Raw genomic sequence first — 20,731 nt, forward strand, 5'->3', positions numbered from 1 at the left:
GAGAGAGAGAGAGAGAGAGAGAGAGAGAGAGAGAGAGAGAGACGGAAAAAAGGGAAACAAATGCGAAATTTAGGAGAATTTGGAGTTAATTGTTGTCATCATTGAGTCGATTCCCTTTTTTCCGTACTACCCAACAAATTAGGAAAAACTTATTTTTATAATTGTTAATTACAATGTCGATATTAGATATCTATTTCAAATGATTTTGTTTGGACAACAATTGGTTGAAATTTTGAAAAATTAATGTTTGGAGATAAGTTGATGCTGTAAAGAAGTTAAATTGTGTTTGACATGAATTTCAGAAAAAGTTGGACTATTATGAGTAGAACATTACTTCACTTGAGATATTCAAACAAAAACTAAAACTTAAAAGATTTCCATTTGAAAATTGAAATAATAAATAAATTAATAAAGCAAACACTGATTTAGCAAATAATGTATGTCTAAATGTCTTTATAACTCGAGCAAAAATTGTTTGAAGTAATGCGTATGAAAAATTCAACATATATATAAAAAAATAACAATGATATGATATAAATGTGCAACGCACTTTCAGAGAGACTAGTAATGAAATAAAAACGAGAATGTGAAACTTGTAAGGTTAAACGCTGGCATAAAATGTTTAAGATTAAAAAATGGTACTTTGTACTTTTCTCAAACTCATATTCCAAAAATCGAAAAGCACATATGCATCCTGCCAAATCTACAAAATCCACATAGTATGATCCAACATTAATGCAACTATAAAAATTGTCCAAAGACGTGTTTCAACAAGAATTCAGAAATAATCTGGTTTGTTTTGTCCGTGACATGAAATGCGTCCCAAAATACGAACTTGTTTGCATCTTTGCATGTCAAAGGGTTCAAACTATCGCACAAGTAACCCATCTCAAATAATCCTGTACCACAACATGCTACACTTGCCACTTGAAACCCTGCATTTTAAAAATAGGTTGGCAAGAAAAATGACAAAATTAAATACACTGATAAATTCATATTGAAAAGGTTACAAATTGGAGATAATTTGTTAGGAACTATATGATGTGAAGTAATAAAAGATTAATTAACTCAGTACCTTTTAATAGCAGTTTGAAGAATAAAGTTTAGTAACAACGACGTATTACCAAACTTTAAGAGAATTAATTAAGATTTGAAGGGGCTAAGCTACTTTTAGGAACGATGCATCATTATCGTTGAATACAATAAGAGAGTAGGGTTCGTTATATGATCTCATTGTTCTATTTGAAGATCATTTCGTCAACGTCAATTATTGAAAACCATATAATAATGTCAATTATTAAAGCTACTCACATGATTTTATTAACTTCTTCAGACTTAATCGCTGATCGAGCCAAATAATTGGACAAAGAGACTGAAGAACAGGTGAACAGCATATAATGCAACAGCTATACTACTAGCACTAAAACCTCTTGTCATTTCTTAGGAGCTCAACTGTACTGCCTCTAAAAAAAGGTTAAGATTTTTTAGGGGAAAATATCCAAATTTACCTATTTACAATAAGAAATAAGTATATTAATTTTATCATTAATTATACTGTTGGATCATTCATATGATTGTAATTAGCACATCGTCTTGTATTCGCCCTTGATTTTAATAGGACCCCGACATAAAATTGGGTGGATTTATTTCCAATATAGGTCAACGTGATACACAAAAGAAAGCTCTTTAGAGATGAGTTTAACTCCCATACAGTGACATAGCTTACCTAAATGGTAATTGTTGTTTGATAAATGTATAACCTGAAATATAAGGAGTTAACTGATCGAGCATATGTTTTAAATCTTTTAGGACTTAACCTATCCCAGAGGGCACAAGAATGTTTTCAGAGACAAATAAAAGTGGAAATATGTACTTACCATATGAATGAGGTTTTCTGATCATTTGCAGCAAGAGATTATAAGCATCAGCAAAGACCACTCTAATCCCCGGAAGCTCTTTATTTAACCTCTTAACCAAACCATCCAACTTCACATTAAAATGCTTAGCCACATTATTATATTTCTCATTGCATCCATCTCCATTCCCACTTATAGAATTTGTTGCTCTTTCTAAAGGCAAACAACCCATTGGAGGAAGTCCAGTTAAGGAAATTTTCCTTGCACCCATATGATATATTTGCCTCACAAAATTATGGGCAAGTCGAAGAAGGAATTCTTGAAATTGTTCTTCTGTGTATTGAGACGAGCGTGTGCTTTGCATTGAGTAGTAATTTTCCAAGAAATCATTTGTTCCAATGCTGACTAAATATAGTGACTCCTTTATTATGTATTTGGCTTTCTTTTTGCCTGCATATGCTTTTAATTTCCTATTATATTCCTTGTAGTACTCCAATTCCCTCCACAATGGTATCACATGCTGCAAAGTAAAAGAGTTTACTTCTTGTACAAATACCGTATATGCAAAAGAATTTTTAAACTATCAAGTGACGCTAATAATAAATGGTACTGGTTACCTGAAAAATAAGGAAAATAAAAGGTTCTGATAGGTTATGTTAAACTGTTAGTGGAAAAACTACTTAAGCTATCTATACATTTAAGTTAGTAAATCCAAGGAAAAATAGCTGTAAGTTTTACTACTACTACTACTATCTGTTATTGTTAGCTAAAACAACAGAGCTCTTTAAGTAGGCTCCTAGTGTACAAAAACATTTTTTTTTTTAACATAATCCACTAGAGGAATATTTACAATCTTTCAAATTGAATTAACTACAATCAATTATATACTTTCATATCAAACAACTTGCCCATGAATATAAGCAAATATAAAATAACTCTGCGAACCAAAAAAGGCAATTTTGGACAATGTCGCAAACCACAGCGGCAACTTTGGGCCTTCAATTTCCTATATTATTGTGTAATGATTCCACTAGTTGAATTGACAACTATGTGCTAGTTTTGTAACAGCTAGGACATAATTGACTCCAACTTTAAAGAAATGAGAAAAGTAGACCATTTTACAAATTACAAATAAAGTACTGTAAAGGTACTCCCTTCGATCCAAAATGATTTTTTTCCCTTTTTATTATGACATAATTATCGTGGGGATATGGGAATGTGTCAAGGGCAAATTTGAAAAAGAGAACTAAATACCTTCTTGATATATATAGACTAAAACCTCAATCATTTTTGACCAACTTTTAAAGGCTAAATCCTCAATTATTTTAAACCGACGGAGTATGATTTTATTAAGACAGATTATATATTTTAAGCCATAAATAATCTGTCTATATATAATTCATTTTATCCTTAGTAGTAATTGTTCCTAAAGAGTACATACACCTCAATTGAGTACATATATTTTGAAGAGAGATTATATATTTTAAGCCATAAATAAGGGTAAAACAGTCAAAAACTCTTCCTAATTAATAATTTTTTAAGGAGCGTACAAAAACATAATTTGAGACAGAGTAGCTTACAAGCACATCAGAAGTGGCATTATCATAACCAGTACCAGCAGAAGCAAAACAAACCCCCTCAGCAAAATCAGATATACTAAACATTGGATCCAAATAAGCTGGAACAAATGGCCTTAGTCCAAAACCCTGAGATATAAAATCTGGTGGAATTCGCCCATTACAGAACCTTCCAGTTGGCTTTTTATCGTAAAAATCACGACCGTATGGCTCGAAATTACTCTTAAGAATCGTGGAAATCTGGTTGTTATTACCTGAATCAACAGAGGAATCACCAAACACTATAATTGCTGGAACTTTGCCACCTATAGTTGTAGACATTAGTAACAAAAATTGACTTAGGAATATACTGATGAAAGTGTTACAAGCCATTTTTGAGTTGGGATTTTTGAGTGCAAATTTTGGTGATTTTTATATAAGTCATTAATTAATTGGGTTGGAAGGAGGATCAGTGTAAAGGTTTGTTGGGATCATTTAATGGTGTCTAAAGTTATTACTACTATTAATATGACTAGCAAAACTTTTTGTATAGTAGTGAAGAGTCCAATAAAAGTTTTAGTGGAAGCAATTAATGAGACTGGGTTGGAAAGTATGTAAATTACCGTTCAGCGGTTCTTTAATTTTGAATCGGGAATTGCAATTTTGTCACTCTTCTGTGATTCTTGGTTTTGGATGAACTCGAATTTAATACTCCTAGATTGTGACAATCTTGCTGTAGTTATAAGAAGTTAAGAACTTGCGTACTCATTTTTTGACAGAACTCATTGAGAATGCAGGTATAGTAAACGAAAAAAAAATCAATTATCTTTTTCGCTATTGAACCAAATATGTAAGCTGATGAAAATTAGTTGATAAGCATCAACTTGTTTAATTAAAAATTTATTTATTAGGTCAATCAGTCAATTTATTTAGAATGGGGTCATAAGCAATGTAATTAATTCAGATCTTGTTAATCATTAGACAAACTTAACGAGAGTGACGTAATAAGAACGACAAAACGTATAATTGAAAAAGCAAAAAATGAAAAAGCAAGAGGTAAAGAGATTCTTATTAATTTTCGTGGTTCATATGATGATAATCTCTGAAGATCAGAGATGAACAATAAAATTGACAGAAAGTAACTGTAAAATTGTGTGTGATTAGGGTGAAAAAATTAGATTATACAACCGTGGGGAAGTGGGGAATTTATAGGATAGCTAATAGTAATTGCTTCAGTGATCCTTGTTAGTTTCAGCAGTTAATGGCTAAGATCGTGGGTGTTAAATGAAATCTCTGATATCTCAGGGCTTGATCATTATCTGGGTTATCTTTTGACCAGGCACTCTGAACCTTCCCGTGTAGATCCTCCCGGATTTGTGTTGTTTGGTGTGAATAAGACTGGTCCGCAAGCTGATTCTCAGATAATCAAATAAGTCTTTTGTATGACTTGCATTCACTAACTTAATAGTTGATTGTGGTCTTCTTTATGTCTGACACGTGTTCAGTCAAATAATTCGCTTCTATTTTACCAATACACAAGTGTTGGAAAAAAAATTAGGCGCTGAAATTAATTTTATATATAGGCAACTACGTGTTTAAATACAAGTTATTGTGTTTGGTAAAAGATGTTGACAAAAAAATTTTGTTAAAGGAATTGAAATCTCCTTAAATTTATTTACAAGAAAATATAAAATTAAAAGTATTTGTACTTATAAAATGACGGATAACTAAAGTAGAACAAAGTGATAATTAATAATTATGTTTTAGGAAGAATATTTCTAAGATTATAAAATATATTATTAGTGAAATTATAAATAGAGTTGGTCAAACAGGAAATGCTTATAATTAAATTGTAAAAAACAGAAAATGCTTATAATTAATTGTAAAATTATAAGTTAGGGGTGAGCAATTTAACTTGTTAGCATTTGCTTTATAAGTGCATTTGGTCAATACACTTAAATAAAAAGAAGTTATAAACTAATTTGACCAACTTACGAACTTGGTTAATCACCCTCTCAATTATTTTATAGTAGTATGGTTTATGCGGAATATAATTGTTATCTTAGTTTGCAACTTTACCAATTCCGTTCAAGGAAAGAGTCATATCAATTTCCCTATTCACGATATAAATAAGGGTAGAAAAAAATGGACCTTGTATTCTACTTTAGAGAATTAATTTTCTTGCTTATTTTCAAATAAATAATCTTGGAAGTAAATTTGATCCCCACATAAATATCCACTGGTTCATATATTTGGAGGAAATTAAATAAGAATATATCCACTCAATCGTGTGAATGTCTTGAAGTTATATTTGTGATGGAACACTCACCTAAGACACATCACACATGGATCTTCTTAATAAATAGGGGTAGTGGAAAAAAAAATGACTAACTAAAATGTGCGCTTAATTTTTTTCTCAATTAAGGATATTGGGATTAATATCTGTAAAAGTCTTAAAACTACACTTAATTCAGTAAAGGAATCAAACTATAAGAAAGTAAATATTCAAAGAAGTCAAAAAAATTAACATATACTACATAAAAAATTATCTATAAATTTTAATTTTACGGTAAAATGGTGTTAATTGGCCCCTTGAACACGAGTCGCGCCGCCGCTAAATCTGATGGAAATGTACATTCATCTTCAGTCTATAGGTCATGATCACTGTTTGACCTATAACTTCCTGACTAACACTATTTCTTCTCCTAAACTAGCTGCATTGTACAATTTATAATTAATGTACGGCCCTTTTGTAAATGCAATGGAGGTGTGATCCGATTCAAGTATTTCCTTTCCTCCTTTAATAGCAAGACCAATCTACAAATTATACAACCAATTAATATAGTGATGTAAAGTTTGGCAATGTTGGTCATGATAAAGTGATAAAACGGCCAAAATTTCACCAAATTAAAGCTTAGTTACATTAGACATTCTAAATAATTTTTTCTTAACCTCACTATGACTCTCACAACAATAATACGAGGAACAGATTATGCATGTTTTCCGACATTGTGGACATCTCTCGGTTTTGTGATTAAACAGCTGCCTTGGAGAGGTTTACATCTTGTATTTCCGTTTATTCACTTTCATTTGGGCTGTAGGTCTAATGGGGATAATAATTTTAAGTTATTGCATTTGTAGGTTTATTTCATCATATTCCCTCATTAAGATTGCAACATGCCTTAATCCCAACAGCTGATAAGAACGACTAATAAATTGATTATTGTACCGTGTGCAGTGACTTAAATTAGTAGTGTGGATATAAGCAATTATCAACATAAGTACATCAGGCTCAATAAAGATTGACGGTCACAGTTTGGAGACTATAATAGCAGAGAACACGCCAGAACATTATAAAATCCTTCTCCCTTTCCATGGTTAGTAGCATCAGGTTCTCAGTTCTTTATAAACGTATAGTAGCATCATTGTGGTAAGCTTTTGTCCATCTTTTGTTTGTTGTACATCCTGTTATTTTATTCATTTCTTTTACTTAGATGTGATGAATTCGCGATGCCATTATGAAATATAATCTGTTTTGACCATGAAGACATCTACCTCCTGCTATAATTCTACTGCACTACATATACGGCGGTTCTATTTAAGCTCAAAGTAGTCATTTTTATGTAATGTCATCTGTGAGGCTTATAATTCATAAGACAATAATTCATAATTGACACAGTAACTCATACACAATGAATGAATATGGATGTTACAGAATTTAATGAAACTCAATAAATAGGATAGAATATTGTTAATTCTTTAATTGCAAAATAAGGAGAAAATACAGAAAAATGTCAAAAAAGGGAGAAAAAAGAAAAATATGATTGCTAGTCTTAGAAAGGTGTTAAATTGCTTGTCAATTATTTGCCTAGCTTTATATATATATATATATATATATATATATAGATTTATCATATTGTGGGATACAGTCAGTCAGTCACGCATTCTCCTCTTTCGGGCAAGTAACAGAAGGTACTACCAATTGATAATGTCTATATTAAGTCGGTTTCGCTAGGAACAAGGTATATATGTATTGTACTTTAGCTTCTTAATAAAGTGCCCAGTGGTTTAGCTCTTTACGAAAGGTAACTACATTGTGAAATTCTATGCTACTAGTCTACGACTAATTTACATGGAGATAAATTGATATGAAAGTTATTGATTGAGGGAGATTGAGAATCAAATTGTTACTACAAGAAAGTATAGAAATTACAACAAAAATTTTTATATTTGGCAACAACTTAGTTTTCTTGTTGGCAAATGATTTTTTTGTTGCCAAAGAATTTAATTTTATTGCCATAGATTAATCATTATTGCAAAAAGTACTTTTGGCAACAAAAAAAAAAAAAGTTGTTGCACGTTGTTGCAATAACAGCCGTTGGGAAAAGTTCATGCAACAAAATTTTTTTTTTTTGTTGCCAAAAGTACTTTTTGCAACAATGATCAATCTATGGCAACAAAAAAAAAAAAAAATTTGTTGCCAGATATATTTTTTCTTGTAGTGTGTGTGCATAAAAGATTTTGACAGTCGACCCAAAATCCTAGGCTGTGGGTGACATAGATCAAGACCTATAATTTGTCAAGGTATTTTGTAGTTCTAAGACAAAAGGCAAAGTGACATCTAATTTTGTTGCTGCTGATGGTATTCTGATCCATAGAGTAGCTTATTTCTTCCTGAATGGCGTAGAATTTTTTTTCAATAGTTTCTTTATAGAAGTTTAAGGAGTATAATTCAGTGAAGCTTTCTTCTGTGTGAATTGATATTATTCCACTTCAACTCCTTCCCACACCTCCCAAGGAAAAAAACTCTGGTCTGGATCCCAAATTGACGGGTTACTGTGAGCTTATCCATGCTGTTACGAATAGGAAGTTGTTTTCTTAAAGATCTTGGCTTTCCCTTTGCTATGAATTTCAACAGAGTATACCTGAAAGGTTCAGTGCAAGATTTTTTTTGCAACCAATGGATGATCCCAACATGGCACTAAAATTAAGACTCTCTAGAGCCCTGTCAACTAAAATAGTAGTAGCAGATGGTTAATGCTTTCATCCTTCAAACTCATGAGGCAACCATTGATAAGAGACTATACTTGTCTTCTACTAAGTAGTATGTAATGGGCCGGGTCCTTTTATAAGTTAAGTGGGTTGTTTATTTTAGTCGTTGGGTTGGTTGCTGAAGCCCAATACTTTTATTAGGTCTTGTTTAGCCCAAGTCTTAGTAGATAGTTGCCTAAGTATCCTAAAAGGCCTAGAATCATACGTGTCCCTGGATGAGTGGGTTTGTTATTTTCCGTTTTGTCCCATTAGCTGGTTATAGTCCTTATATATCCAGATTATCTTGTAGGTGAAGTTTTGCTGATTATTATGAATTGAACTTTAATTTTTATCCTTTTATTTACAATTTTATTGGGTTTTCTTAGCTCAAGTGTTACATTTGGTATCAGGAGCCTCGATCTTGGCTAATAACAGTGGATAAGCAACGTGCAGCCCCACTTGATGAAGGGGTAAAAAGGCTTGAATCTCAACTCCAAGCTTTGGTTGACACGGCCTCACAGAAATTTGATCGTATGGATGAAAGGCAATCTTATTTCGAAGCTAAAATGTTAGAGTTTACAGAATCTGCCAAAATAGTTAAGGAGATGATAGCGCACATGAAAATGACTTGAAATCCGGGTGCATCTACGCCAATGAATTCTCCGGCACCGATTGGTTCAAAGGCTATACATACAGATCTGGGTCATTCTTCTGTAGCAGGTAACTACCAAGCAAATACTTCTACACCAACCTCAAACCCTTTTGTGGCAAGAGGAGCAGCTCACTATTCAAACCCTTCTCCCTATACTTTAAACCAAACCTCTCTTCTTTCTTCTTCTTTACCCTTGAACCCATGCCAGTAGCCTTCACTCCACCGACCACTTCTTTTAGTTCGTCACAAGGCTACCCAAATATTGCCATGTCGCAAACCTTAAACCCCAGCACTCCATTGTCTTCCATGAGCCCAATGTTCCAGCCCAATCCTTATTCAATACCATACAACCAATCCTATTCTTACACCCCTATGGTTCCATTTGGATCTTTCAACCATCGCCTTTGAAGCGTACCTCCACCGCTCTTGAAGTGGGCCTGAAAGGTATAGCTCACGCTCTTCGTCAATGGAAGTTTCCCCTTGCAAAGCTCGAATTTCTAGAGTTTGTGAAACCAATCCACAAAGTTGGATACATTGCTGCAACAAATTTTTTGAGTTATATCACATATCTGAGGAGACAAAAATGATTTATATAGGAATACACTTAAAAGATTATGTGGATAATTGGTTTGATAGATATGTCTTGGACCGTGGAGGCCATGTAACTTGGGCCAAATTTTGTGTAGACGTTTGCCACAGATTTGGTAACCGCAGTTCGTGGTGTTACGTCGGAATTCAATCGACTAACATAAACTACTGACGTAGAAAATTACCAAAGACGTTTTGAGGAATTACGTTGTCAAATTTCTCTAAACAATCCATCATTAAGGGAAGCTTATTTTGTTGAATGTTTCATTGGTGGCCTTAAGGATATTATGCCATTAGTGGAATTTGCCAACCCAAAATCCTTGATGGAGGCCTATAGTTGTGCTAAATTGCACGAACAGTCCTTCAAAGCCCTCTACCAACAAATAAATTCACAATGGGCTGCCAGAGTTCATAACCAAACTCCCAGGCCCAACAATTATCCCATCTCTACTAAAAGTCCCAATGTCGTCACCCTACGAAACCTAGCCCCAAAAAAAATGTCCCTTGAGGAAATGAGAGCCAAAAATCTTTGCAACAAATGCTTGGACAAATATCATCCAGGTCACCAATGTAAGCCCAAAATGGTTAACGTAATGGAGGGAGAGGTTTTTTGTGATGCGGAGGAGGCCTTACCTGAAGAAAATTTGGAGGAAAAAGAGGAGGAACATGATCAAGGTGAGGTATCCCTGAATGCTATTATGGGCCATACTGAAGGTGTTTCAACCATTAAACTTTTGAGTTGGGCCAAGAAAAACCAATTCATTGTGTTAGTGGATAGTGGATCCACTCATAGCTTTGTGGATCCCCAATTGGTAGAAGTTACGGCAGACAAAATTAAAAGGCTCCCAAGGCCCACGCAAGTGAAAGTAGCAACATTTAAATGGAAGATGCATGACTTGGAATCTTCTTTTGACCTTAAACTATTAAAGGTGGGTGGTTGTGACATTGTGCTGGGCATGGATTGGATTGACATAGTTGCTCCAATTGCTTTACACACAAAGCCCCTAAGTATTACTTTTATGAAGGACTCTCGTGTGGTGCATCTGTTGGGCCATAAGGAATCAAGCCCAATCACTGATGTTGATGCCAAGAAAATTGACAGACTCTTGCATACGGGGCAGTGTAATTATGTTGCCCAACTGTGTATGATAGGTGAGGAAGGGAAACAAGAATTAATTCCACAACAGGTCTTAGAAGTGTTGGGCCAATTCCAAGAAATATTCCAAGAGCCCAAGAAATTACCACCAACCAGGCCCAGTGATCACGCGATTGAGTTAATTCCAGGAGCTAAACCAGTGAATTTACGTCCATACAGGTATTCATTTGACCAGAAAAATGCTATTGAGACTATTGTGGCTGAAATGCTTAAAGCTAAGATGGTAACAACCAGTGTGTCTCCTTTTGCTTCACCGGTATTACTTGTAAAAAATAAGGATTCAACTTGGAGGATGTGTGTTGATTATCGTAAGCTCAATGAAATTACGGTTAAAAATAAATATCCCATTCCGGTGGTGGAAGACTTGTTAGATGAATTGTTTGGAGCTAAATATTTTACAAAACTAGATTTGCGCTCAGGTTACCACCAAATTAGAATGAAGGTGGGGGATGAATATAAAATCGCGTTTAGGACCCATCATGGGTTGTGGGAGTTTAGAGTGATGCCGTTTGGGTTTACAAACGCACCAGCCACCTTCCAGGCCCTGATGCATCAAATATTTAGCCCAATTCTAAGAAAATTTGTGTTAGTATTTTTTGATGATAGCCTAATTTATAGCACCTCTTTATACGACCATGTGGAGCATTTGCAGATTGTTTTTAACCTATTAAAAGCCCACCAGTTATTTGCTAAGAGATCTAAATGTAGCTTTGCTCAACAAAAAATTGAGTACCTTGGTCATATAATTTCAACTAATGGTGTTAGTACTGATGCTCCAAAAGTGGAGGCTATGCTAAGTTGGGCCACTCCTAAAAGCATAAAGGAATTAAGGGGATTTTTGGGCCTTACAAGGTATTACCGCAGATTTATTAAGGGTTTTGCTTCGATTAGTAAATCATTAACAAATTTGTTGAAGAAAGGTGGGTTTTGTTGGAGTGAGGAAGCTACAGTGGCATTTGAGTAGCTCAAACAAGCGATGGTTCAAGCTCCTGTATTGGCCTTGCCAAATTTTAGCATGCCTTTTGTCGTAGAAGTAGATGCAAGTGGTAAAGGGATTGGGGCCGTCTTGGCCCAAAGGGGCCTTCATTGCATATATCAGTCAAGCCTTCAGGCCAAAACATTTGGGATTGTCCACTTACGAAAAAGAGTTAATAACACTATTATATGCAGTGGAAAAATGGCGCCACTATTTGCAACCCAACCATTTTGTGATTAAAACTGACCATTTTAGCCTCAAATTTCTTAAGGATCAATGCATTACTACATCTTTACAACACAAAGATGTGATTAAATTGTTGGGCCTAAGTTACGAAATACAGTTTAGAAAAGGGGCGGAAAATGTAGCTGTCGACGCCTTATCGAAAAAGTTTGAGGAAGGAGCATGCATTGGAATTACGGTCGTGCAACCAAGCTGGGTTTTAGAGGTTGTGAAAAGTTATGAAGGTGACCAACAGGCCCAGGACGTCATACCCACTCATTCTCGATCCAAATGCGCACGGGGGTCCAATTGCAGCAAGGCATTCTTAGACACCAAGGACGTGTTTGGGTAGGAAGCAATGGTCAAATAAGGAAAAAACTCATCACTGAACTACACTCCACACCATGGGGAGGACATTCGGGTGTGTTAGCTACTCAACAGAGAATCAGAAACATTTTCTACTGGCCCAATTTATTACAAGATATGAAAAAACAGATTAGGGAGTGTGAAATATGCCAGCGAAACAAAGATGAAAATATTTCTTACCCCGGATTATTGCAGCCATTACCAATTCCAACTCGAGCTTGGGAACATGTGGCTATGGATTTCATCAGTGGCCTGCCCAAATCACGTAGAAAAGATTCCATTTTGGTGGTAATTGATAGATTTATAAAATTTTCCCATTTTTTTGCCTTAACCCATCCTTATACCGCTTCACAAATTGCACAATTATTCCTTGATAATGTGTGTAAACTACATAGTTTACCCAGTTCAATAGTTTCAGATCGTGATCCGATTTTTGTTAGTACATTCTGTGGAATTGTTCGGGCGGATTACAAAGTTCGATTAAAGCCAAGCTCTTCCTACCACCCCCAAACCGACGGTCAATCAGAAAGGTTAAATTGATGCTTGGAAACTTACCTCAGATGCATGACGGGCCATAAACCAACAGAATGGAGTAAATGGTTGGCACAAGCTGAATTTTGGTATAACTTGAACTTCCACAGCTCTTTGGGCATGTCACCATTCAAAGCTCTTTTTACTATGATCCTCCTCGCCCAACCTTTGAATTAGATGCCCGGACTAGTGGTCGCTTATCGGGGGCGGATCGGACGGATTATTATGTTAACGGTTGGCTTAATCGGTTATCGGCTTTTAAAAGTACTATCCGCTAGCCAACCTATAAGATAACGGTTGTTAAGTATCGGATTAGCAATTATCGGACGGTTATCGGGCGGTGTATCGGTTAAGTATGGGTTACCACATTCAATCTTTTATTTTGGTTACCACTAGTCCACTACTGGACTAGTACAAGTACTCTTGTGGATATGCCAATGTAAATATTCCTACTGGACTACTGAATATGCCAATCTGCGAGCTCTGTATGAACTTGGATCTTGTGAAATGCTTCTGCATTTTTTCATGCAACAAGGAACATTTTGTCCCTTTTTGCTGACAAAAGGACTTGTATTTGGTCCGTTAGTTTTCCTTCTTTATTTCAGTGAAAAAGTCTTGCTTAGGCACCGATTTACTTGGTAATGACTAATACTTGGTAAATATTCCTTAAGTGCAGTTCTCCTTCACCTAAGCAGTTCTCCTTGTCCTAAGCAGTAAGCAGTTCTCCTTGTCCTTTTACCATACACCAAAGATTAACATCCAAAATGCTCTTATAAGTCTAGCACAAGTCATCAGGCAAAATTTATGTCCAATCTGCAGTTCTAATACTAATGAAAAGGCAAAAATAATCATCACTTTCAAAATTTTATACACTTACCAGTTACCAATACGTGTTAATTTGTCCCTTGCAGTTGCAGGTGCTTTTTCTTAGTACATAATACAAAATATCACAAAAGCAAAGGAGCCCCCCCAGACTCAGTAGAGCATCACATTGTTGGAAGAACTAACAAGAACCAAAACAGAATTGCACAACTTCTTTCAGTACATAAGAGCTTTTCCTTGCACAACTTCTTTCGCACTTCTTTGGTGCTTTTTCTATTCGTTAAACAACCAAAGAACTATCCTACAATAAAAAACAATTGTTAATATGTAAAATTTTAAGTGCATTCAAACAAACAACGAGAAGATAAAGAACATTATGAAAGTCACCTTGTACTATATGTCAACTACGGTAGGGTCTTTCCACACACAAGCAATCAAGAGAAAATTATCATAATGAGTCATGTAATAAGTATAAACCATTTATAACAATAATATACAACAAATATAATAAAAAGTATTATTACCTTGTTCAAGCCGCTCGAGATTATCAAGATCTTCCTCAACGCTAACAAAGTCGTTTTAATTTTTCACTTCGAAGCCAATCTTGAAGACACACTAGAGCTTGCACTAATTTAGAGTCAATGAACTCCTAAATGAATCAAGACGTCCTCCCGTACTAAATGCAGATTCAGATGCCACACTTGAAACTGGTACAGCTAATACATCACGAGCCATCTCAGCAAGAATAGGAAATCTAGCTGAGTTCATTTTCCACCAGTCTAGGATGTTAAATTCTTTACTATCATCCTCAGTTTCTTCACCAAAATATTTATCTAACTCCGTTCTAGCATCCACACCTCCACTCGCTGTTTTATAGTTCTTTAGATCTTTCATGAGTGATTCTAAAAGTCCTGTACTTTGGGTACTTACTTGATCGCTAGAAAGCCCTAAGTAGAAGTGTCCAAGAAGAGCAAGGTGAAGATTCAAGAAGCACGCCGCCTTTTGAGTTGGATTTTACATACTCACTAAATAATGAAGTCATGTACTTCTTTACTTCTGCTTGTATAGATGGCCCTTTTTCCCCAAACATCTTTACAAGTGCATAGCTAACTGATTCAAGCTTGTAACGAGGATCTAAAATACACGAAATGAAAATTATCTTGTTCATTTTTGCTGGATCTCCCCAATACTTATTAAATTTTTCTTGCATCTTTTTTGCCATATCGCTTAAACCAGTGTCTTCGCTTGCCATCAATTGATTCAAATAAACAGCAACCGCACAAATTTCAAGAAAATGAATATTTGACGTAACATAACGTGATCCAGATATTTTCAAAGTAAGAAGATAAAATATCTCAAGAAATCTCGTAATTCTTTTCATGGACCCAATCACTACTCAAAAGTTCACCTGCTAGTGATTCCAATTTCAACATAAGAATTTTCAAGATAATGTCTTAGGCCAATTTCACGGAAGCATAATTTGAAAATGCATTCTCAAATTCAACACCCTACTCAACATCAGATAGGTGGAATTCCACCTAGTTGGAACGTCTAAACATAAAGATTTTTTGCAACTGAGTTGTTCATCGTCACAACTTTCTTGAAATCTTTTCAACCTCGCAGGAGACTGCCTAACATATCTAACTGCATGTCTAACACGTTCAATAGACAAAGAGAATTCTTTTAAACCATCCTGGACAACAAGATTCATGATATGAGCCATACACCTCACGTGAAGGTGATTACCGTTCATCAAATTAGTTCCCATTTTTGTTAATTGCTTAGACAATTCTTTTCTTGTCACATCATTTGAGCTTGCATTATCAACTGTGACAGTAAAGATCTTATTTATCCCCCACTCACGTAAGCACCTACTAATACCATTTGCCATATCTTCACCTTTATGGCTAATAATAGGACAAAAATTAAGTATTTTCTTGCGCATGTTCCAATCACAATCGATCCAATGGGCAGTGATACAAATGTAATTGATTCTTTGTATAGAAGTCCATGTGTCAGTGGTAATACAAATTCTCTGTTTTGTTTCTATAAAATACCTCCTCAACTTTTGCTTTTCTTCATTAAACAGATTAAAACAGTCCCTAGTTACAGTACTACGGGAAGGGATCCAAAAATGAGGTTGAGCCATTTTCATAAATTCTTTAAAACCTTCTTTTTCGACAAAGCTAAAAGGAAGCTCATCAACTATTACCATACGACATAAAGCCTTCCTACACTCTTCTTGGTCAAATTTCCAAGAGACAAATGACCTACATCACCTTGACTACCCCCGAATAGATTTAAAGCCTATGGTTGATTGTTTTTTATCAACAAGAGGAGCGAGGAAGTTTAGGACATGTCAACAAATGACCAAGAAGAGTCGACGTACCATCTCTTGACTTAAAATAGTACAACTTATAGCAATGGCTACATTTTGCTTTCGTACCTTCGGAAGTTTCAACTTCGTAAAATGATCCCAAGCAATGCACCTTTTTCTCCTTTTTTTTAGCACTAGTTGACAGAGTTATCTCAGCATGACTTACTGCATTTGAAGCCTCACTTTCACCTATCACCTTATCACTTTGTTCAGCCATGCTACAAGTTTAAGACTTTGAGTCCCTGTAATAAGAAAAAACAATTCAATAAACAACCAAAATTAGAACAGGCAAAATATGATCGGCACAACAAATAGTAACGAAAAATACACATAGCACAGAAAAATAGAGAATTTGTTAATCCAAATACAACATAGACACATTATGGTAGTGGAAGCAAAATTGAAAATAGAAACAGAGCAAAAAATGCAACAACTTTACATCACAGGGCTGGAAATAGATGAACAGATAGTCAAGCCAAATGAAACTCTTGCAAAAATAAATCGATCACACAAGACCTTGCAGTTCATGTATTGAGCCAAATAAATTGATTTGTAGTTTTTTATTTTATTGAACAGTGGTGTGAACTTGAAGTTGCTACTTGCTAATACTAGGAAATATGTGTCTTTATGGAGTATTGACTAGGGAGAATTCTAAAAGTTGCAAAATAGAGGAAACCCCATGGATCAGAAGGGGAAAACCCATTACGAATTTACGATCATAAGTGGAAAAAAATAAACTCGAAATTTACCTTGCGTGTAGTAGCAGACTAGAAGTTCTTTGAGTTGTTGTGGACTTGTGGTTTAATAACAAATGCAGCCCACTTTTGCGATCTTCTCTTCAGTCTTGACGCCGTGTAAAAAGCAAAAAAAAACCCTAGGAATCCATTAGTTCAACTGAGTGGAAAATGAGTTGAGTGGAAAATGACGGCACTACAGCAGTTCCTACTCTTTAGTAAAATGATTAAATGAGGGTTATTTTCTAAATGGGCTGTTGCAACTATTGCAGCCTTATTTACTAATTAAATGGGCTTGGCCTGCTGAGGCTTATTTTAAGTTTACAAATTATAATTACCATGCATATTTTATATGTTTAGAAATTATAATTACCATACATATTTTATATGTTTAGGGATAAAAATATAATAAAATATAACAGATTCTTAACGGGTTAACGGTTTACCCAATAAGAAAATTGAGTAATCCGTCTCCCGCACCGATAAGCCGTTATAAAATTTAAATCCATTCCCCACCCGCTAATCCGATAACCCAATACTAATAAGCCAATAAGCCAGTTTTGCGGTTGGGTTATCAGTAGCGGTCGGTTTTGAACAGCCCTAGCCCAGACCAAGCTAGATACAGTGGATCAGTTGCTCCGAGACTGACAATTGATGGATAAAGTACTAAAAGATAACCTGTTTTTTTTTATTTTTTATAAACCACCTATTGGTGGAGGGTTAGGTATAGACCCCGACCTGTGGATTTCACTGCAAAAGTTGAGAGTACAAGAGGTGGCTTTTTGGCCAAACCTCCTTGAGTTACATTGAGGATGAAAAGCTCATCCAGGTGAAGGAAGTGACCTATGCTAAAGTAAAAAGCATGAGAAAAAAGGATACAAATAGTGTGAGTCATGGACAAAGTTATACAAAAGTATAGTGTCCTTTGACATGTCTAATTCTAAGACAAGGAAGTCCATCTTGATCATTCTTCAAAAGAGCTCTAACTTGAGTAGGCAAAGAGACAGTTTGATTGAAGAAAATGTTTCTCCCGGTGAGCTCACCCCAATTAGCTAACTTGTCAGCCACCATGTTGCCTTCCCTAAGGCAATGTTGGAATATGTAGTTCCCCGTAAAGCTAAAGTTCCATATTTGCTGAAGAATCTCCAACACTTGCCAAGAGGGGTTGATAATCTTGTTGATCATATTGATGATAATTTGAGAATCAGAATCAATAATGACTTAATGAAAGTTATTGCAGGAGCACCATCGAATCCCAGTGAGGATGGCTTTGGCTTCAGCAATATTGTTGCTGATTTGACCATAAAACTCAGTGTAAGCCATTATCATGTTGCCTGTGTAATCCCTAAGAACTCCCCCTCCACCAGCTCTTCCTGTGGAACCTTTGGAGCACCATCAACATTAAGTTTGAAGAGGGAGTGTTTGGTTTCGCAGATAACAACTTTTGCGTAAAGCTTAGGCTTACAATTATCAATTGCATCACAAACACACGTCCAAGTTCTATTGGTGTTGAGATAAGGAAATTCAGAGCTGAGAAGCAAGGACATAAGATGCCTAATCTGTTGAATAACATACCAGCTGTTGATGTTAATCTCATCAAATCTGGCTGCACACCTGCTTTTCCAAATTTCCCAACATATGACTGTTGGTAGGCATTGCACAAGAACAGAATGAATGCCATTTTTTGGCTCTAATAGCCACCATTGCATGATATTGAACCTAAGATTATCAAACTTAAGAGTAATGCCACAGGAGTCGGAAAAAAATTTCCAGACTTTGATAGCTAAGTCACTGTCCGTAAAACAAGTGCTGGACTGTTTCAACTTTTTTTTTTTGGACAGCAGTTACAAATGGAAGGGCCATGAATACCAAACTTCATAATAGCATCATCAGTAGGAAGCTTATTTTCAAGCATTCTCATCATAAAGAATAAGACCTTGAAAGGAAGTTTCCTATGCCAAATTTTCTTCCCAGTGAGAGTAATGATATTGTGATTTCTCAAGATGTTCCAAGCAGAACTGCAATTAAATTTAGCAGAATGGACAGGAGTCCAAATAGCATAATCCTTAACATTTCTATTGATATTAAGCTTGGTGATATGTTGAATGATGTTAATAGGGAGCAGTTGTTGAAGTCTAATGACATCCCAACCATCATAGTAATAAAAATCAGAAACTTTTACCTTACCCGTTCTTGGATAGTGATTAACAAAATTGGCTAGGGGACCTAACCCAGTCCAGTTATCCCACCAAAATGAGATATCCCCATAGCCAACTTTCCACAAAATGTGAGGCTCGATAGTATCTTTGATGTCGAGCATTCTTCTCCAAGGGTGAGATTGGAGATAGTTCTTATTCTGAGCAGCAGGATGAATCCTTTTGCAATATTTGGAGCTTAGAAAGGAGTTCCAAGTGTTGGTTTGAGATCGAAAATTCCACCAAAGCTTAGCAGAAAAAGATTTACAAATATCTTCAATAGATCTAAAACCGGTCCCCCCTCACATTAGGGAAAACATAGTTTATCCCAAGCCTTCCAGTGGTGCTTGTGTTTACCACAATTGTCACCCCAAAAGAAGTTAGCAAAAATCATTTCAATTTGGTGCATAATAGCTTTAGGAGGATATAAAACAGACAAAAGATGAATAGAAACCGATTGCAAAACAAATTTAACAAGGGTGGCTTTCCCACCAATGGAAAGCATTTTTCCTTGCCACCATTGAATCTTTCTAGCAATCTTAGCAACCATATCAGTGAAAAGGCAAATCTTTTTCCTACCAGTGTAAATAGGACAACCAAGATAAATCATGGGCAAAAGAGAATGCTTAAAACCTGTTATGTTTTGAAAATTTTGGATATAGGAAAAAGAGGTGTTAGAACTAGTGTAAAAGCATGATTTATTCTTATTCACCTTTTGCCGTAAACCAGCTCATAAATGGATAACTTATGCATCATAGCTTTAAGGGAAAGGGGATCAGCAGAAGAAAATAAAATGGTATCATCGGCATAGCATAAATGAGTAATTTTAGGAGAGTTATTATCTACAAAATAAGGATTGAACCCTTCATTAGTCAATTGATCCATGAGGATGGACAGAAGCTCAGAACCAATAGCAAAGAGGGAGGGAGATAAGGGATCACCTTGTTTAACACCTCTACTAGAGTTAAAGAAGCCATATCTGGTGCCATTAATATTAATGGAATATCAGTTGTTAGAGATAAGCCTTTTAACCATATGAATCCAGTTATCAGAGAAACCAAAACAATTCATAACTTTACAAAGATAGGTCCAAGAGACCCTATCAAAAGCTTTGGTCATATCTAATTTCAGGACAACATTACCCTCATTTATAGGGCCTTTATTGATATTGTGAACCAATTCCTGGGTGAGTATCACATTTTCAGTGATAGTTCTCCCTTTGATAAAGCCAGCTCGATTAGGGGAAATGATAGTATTCATGAGATTAGTGAGCCTTTTATTACGAAGCTTAGACACAATTTTGCAGGAAAAGTTGCTCAAGCTTATAGGCCTGAACTCAGAAAAGGTTTTAGGACTCTCAGTTTTAGGTAAAAGAATAAGACAAGTATGGGTGAAGGATCTAGGCATGTCATTACCATGAAAAAAAATCTAAGATCATATTAAAAAGATCAGTAGATATAATATCCCAACATGAATGGTAGAACTTACCTGAGATTCCATCGGGTCCTGGTGCTGAACCACTGCTCATGGAGAATACCACCTGTTTGATTTCTTCTAGGGTTGGTAGGGCAGTTAGAAGTTCATTATCTTCCACGGTAATTTTCTTTGGGATGAGATCCAAAATGCTCTAGTCAGGTTGATAGTCCTCCTGAGTGAACTGATTTTGAAA

The 20,731-nt window shown here is 35.4% G+C and overlaps 1 protein-coding gene and 1 long non-coding RNA gene across 2 annotated transcripts; both read right to left on the reverse strand.

Annotated features, from left to right (window-relative positions):
• Positions 1–587: 587 nt before the first annotated feature.
• Positions 588–4,037, reverse strand: LOC132037521 (GDSL esterase/lipase At2g04570-like). The gene is made up of 3 exons (XM_059428046.1): positions 3,437–4,037; positions 1,878–2,376; positions 588–935 (listed from the first exon to the last, which is right to left on the reverse strand). The coding sequence occupies exons 1-3, from the start codon at positions 3,803–3,805 to the stop codon at positions 742–744; spliced, it is 1,062 nt and encodes a 353-aa protein (XP_059284029.1). The 5' UTR covers positions 3,806–4,037; the 3' UTR covers positions 588–741.
• Positions 4,038–12,446: 8,409 nt separating this feature from the next.
• On the reverse strand, positions 12,447–13,076 carry LOC132035823 (uncharacterized). Its single transcript, XR_009409444.1, has 2 exons — positions 12,959–13,076; positions 12,447–12,655 (listed from the first exon to the last, which is right to left on the reverse strand). It is a non-coding gene; the product is annotated as an uncharacterized LOC132035823 (long non-coding RNA).
• Positions 13,077–20,731: the final 7,655 nt, after the last annotated feature.

The sequence above is a fragment of the Lycium ferocissimum genome, chromosome 11, assembly GCF_029784015.1.
Source record: "Lycium ferocissimum isolate CSIRO_LF1 chromosome 11, AGI_CSIRO_Lferr_CH_V1, whole genome shotgun sequence".
Lineage (NCBI taxonomy): Eukaryota > Viridiplantae > Streptophyta > Magnoliopsida > Solanales > Solanaceae > Lycium > Lycium ferocissimum.